The 3,799-nt window shown below is 58.2% G+C and overlaps 1 protein-coding gene across 1 annotated transcript in view; it reads left to right on the forward strand.

Annotated features, from left to right (window-relative positions):
- MYBPC2 (myosin binding protein C2) overlaps positions 1 to 3,799 on the forward strand; it is a 41,146-nt gene that overhangs the window by 34,611 nt on the left and 2,736 nt on the right. The window contains exon 27 of the mRNA XM_006144686.3: positions 2,710 to 2,896. Within this exon, the coding sequence (XP_006144748.1) occupies positions 2,710 to 2,896 (187 nt within the window). The remainder of the gene's footprint in view (positions 1 to 2,709; positions 2,897 to 3,799) is intronic.

A 3,799-nucleotide genomic window follows, 5' to 3' on the forward strand; every position in this document is an offset into this window, starting at 1 on the left:
GAAAGCTATATATATATATATATATATTTTTTTTTTCTTTTCTATTTTTTGGAGAGGTTTCTGCTATAGGGATGCATGTGCTCACCAGACAGACAGAGAGAGACAGAGAGACAGAAAGTGAGAAATCACCCCCCAGGGGGGATGGCCACGCCTCAATCCTTTGTCCTCCATTCTCCTCTAGGGATCTTGGGCGCACATGCACATGCGCCTGGTGTGAGTTTAAGCCACTTGGGTCTGGGACTCGAACCGTGGTCGACTACGTAGGAGTCCAGCAACATAGCCATTACACTAACTGCTGGTCCCAAGAAAGCTATATATTAAAATCAAATTTACTAGCTGAGATCCATACAATGCCACATCTACAGTCTCCTGATGGCTGCAATGTTCAGCACTCTAAAAACTACCTTAACTTACTTTGCTTCCTGTAACTGTGCTTCCTGACACACAATGCTTAGGAGGGATGAAGAGGAAGAGGGGTAGAGGAATATGGTTAAGAGGATGCTCACCTATCCCATCTCTCCTCCCTAAAATGGGAAAACAGCTAAGGCGAAAAGTTTTTCAAAGCATGACCTGCCTGCGAAGCGTGGTCTCACCTCAGCCCTTTCCCCTGCCAAGGCACATGACTGGCTGCCGTGGCCCTGGGATGGATTTCCATGAAACACTGACCCAGGGGGTGCTGCGGTGCTCCTTTAAGGCTGCCTGAGTAGTTTACAGTAAATCTGCACCAAATGCTCAAGAATTTCTGTGGGGTCTCTTTGCTTGCTGGCACTGAAGAGCAATTTGGGATGAGCCTTTGGCTGTAGAAGGAGGTGAGGCAGCCACTCTATAAGCCCTCTGTCCCATGCCCCCACCCCCCCGACTGCAGCTTCTCTCCACTTGCCACTGCCCTGGCTTCTGATGCTGCACCAGGGGAGAGCAGTGCTGTGAGGACGCCCACCACAGGCAGTGCCTCCGCCCCTGGGATCTAGGGAAGGTCTCTGAAGGGTCTCTGGCAGCTACTCCTTCAGTCTGAGTAGATCGCCTTCAACCGAGGAGGCACCTTAGTAGGGGTAGGGGCCACACAGAATAGGAAGGGAGGGAGGAAGAAGAGGCCTTCCCAGACAGCCACAGTGGCCAAGCCACTGGTGGCAGCATCCCGGGATCCTGCCCAAGCCTGTGACTGTGGACAGCATGAAAGGGGGTCAGCCACTCCCAGAGACAAGATTATGTCATAAGGTGAAAAATACAGTTCAAGGGAACCAGCAGCTAGCGTAATGGCTATGTCGCTGGACTTCCACGTAGTCGACTGTAGCTCGAGTCCCGGACCTGGTGACTTAAACTCACACCCGGCGTGTGTGCATACCCAAGATCCTGAGAGGAGAATGGAGGAGGAGAAGGGATTGTGGCGTGGCCATAGCCCCTGGGGGGTGATTTTTCGCTTTCTGTCTTTGTCATTTTTCTTTGTTGTCTCTGTCATTCTGGCGAGCGCACGTGCCTTCTAGCCAAAACCTCTCCTCCCCCAAAAAAAGGTTTTGCCATAGTGTGTGTGCGAGAGAGCGAGAGAGGGAAAGCGAAAAATCACCCCCCCCAGAGGGCTGGCCACCCTGCAATCCCTTCTCCTGGGATTCTGAGCACGCACACTCATAAACCCAGTGTGAGTTTCAAGCCTCTGGGTCCACAACTTGTGGTCAGTCACGTGGGAGTCCAGCGCCTTAACCACCACACCACCTACCAGCCCCATTAAAAAAAAGAAAGTATTTCATGAGCTTGAGAGAGGACAGGCTGCCTCAGACAGGGAACGTGATCCCTCTGGGGCTACTCAGGGTGTTCGCTAGATTCGAACCTGGAACCTTCTCAGTGGGACTGCGTCACGGAGCATTACATCTTATCACTGCACGGCCGTCCAGCCTCTCCATTCATTCATTCATTCATTTTGGAGGTTTTTGCTTTAGGGTGCATACACTCGCCAGAGAGAGAGAGAAAGCGAAAAATCACCCCCCAGGGGGCACGGCCATGCTACAATCCCGTCTCCTCCATTCTCCTCTCTGGATCTTGGACACGCACGCATACGCGGCCAGCATGAGTTTAAGCCACCGGGTCCGGGACTCGAGCCATGGTTGACTACATGGAAGTCCAGCGACATAGCCATTACACCCACTGCTGGTCCCCCTCCATTTATTTAAGCACCCATGGGCTTTTAGAGGCTTTCCAATGTACTTTCCAGTGAACTTTCCTGCATGCTGGGGGAGATCAACACGAACCCAGGGTCACTCAGCACATCAGGAAGGTGTGAGTGGGCTCGCAAGGTGCACTCCTGTGGGCCCGTGGCATGGCCCCATCCCCTCTAGGGCAGGCAGCGACCTGCAATCTGAGACTGAAGAGGCACATCTGAGCTGAGCCCCAGGAGGGCAGGGTAGTCCCTGCAGCCAGAACACGAGGATGCTGAGCCCGTGTGGCCAGAGCGGCGGGTAGGCGGGCGGCAGCACCCAGAGGCCAGGTCTTGGGGCCCTGGGGACCGCTAGCCTGCCCCTCTGGGGTTAGTGAGGAGCACTGCCACCCTGTGAAGTGGGGCTCGTCCCCCCACTGCTGCAGAGGAAACGGGGGTCAGGGCAGGGCGACCACTCCAGGCTATCCCGCCAGGAAGTGGCACAGCCAGTTTAAGGATCTGTCCCGCGAGCCCCCGGTCCTTGCCAGGGGGCCCCCTCCAAGTTGGCCTCCTCACCCCGACAGCCGAAGGTGGTCTGGATGAAGAACAAGATGGAGATCGGTGAGGACCCCAAGTTCCTGATGACCAACTACCAGGGGGTGCTGACCCTGAACATCCGCCGCCTGTCGCCCTTCGACGCAGGGACCTACTCCTGCCAGGCCGTCAACGAGCTGGGGGAAGCGCTGGCCGAGTGCAAGCTGGAAGTCCGCGGTGAGCGGCTGAGGGCCAGGCCGCCCGACCTGGGTGCAGAGCAGAGCCTGGGCTGGGGCGGCCTGGGCCCAGGCCAGTGCGGCCCCAAGCAGCGAGGGCTGGGGGGGGGGGGGGGGGGGGGGGGGGCGAAAAAAAAAAAAAGCCAGTTCGGCCCCAAGCAGCGAGGGCCCAGCGCCATGCACGATACGAGGGGAGCAGGGGCTGGGGTGGGAGGACCCCGGGGATAAGCGGTGTGGAGAGACCTTAGCGAACACCCCAAGGAGTCCAGTGTGCCCGGGCCTGTGCAGGAGCCCACCGTCCCCGCCACCCTGTCCCCCAGCCGCCCTCTTTCCCGTCTCTCCCGGCTCCAGCCCCTTCTCACCACCCTAGTTTTGGCCCCACTGTCAGCTTCCTCCTCCTCCAGGAGTCCCTCCCAGCCTCCCTGCCTCCAGTCTTTCCCTCTTGCCCTTCCCCACGCGGCTCTGGAGGGGTCTTTGTACACAGAGCTGAGCTCCCTCCTAGGCTCCCCAGTGCCCCGGCCCGTGTCCTCCCCCTCCCTTCACGCCACACTCCAGCCCCGCCAGGCTGCTGGCAGTTTCTCCTGTTGCTGGGGCTTCGCACGCGCCAGTCCCTCTGCCTGGAGCATCTCGCTGCCTCCACCTCGGGGTCCAGCCCAGTGACACCCACCAGTGCAGGCTGGGCCCCTCAGAGCGGGCCGGCCCTCACCTGGACTTCCAGGCCCCACTTGACGGGGCCTGACGCAGCCCAGCAGACATGCTGCAGACCCTGACCTGGGGCTCCAAGGGGATGCTTCACACCTGAGTGTGGGCGTTTCAGATCGGGGCTCTTCCGGGCCAGCCCGATTTCTAACATTCTACCGTCCCCTTTACCAGCCGCTCAGGAATACCCCGACTCAGCCTCCAA

This window comes from Tupaia chinensis, unplaced genomic scaffold (genome assembly GCF_000334495.1).
Source record: "Tupaia chinensis unplaced genomic scaffold, TupChi_1.0 Scaffold000129_1, whole genome shotgun sequence".
Classification (NCBI taxonomy): domain Eukaryota; kingdom Metazoa; phylum Chordata; class Mammalia; order Scandentia; family Tupaiidae; genus Tupaia; species Tupaia belangeri.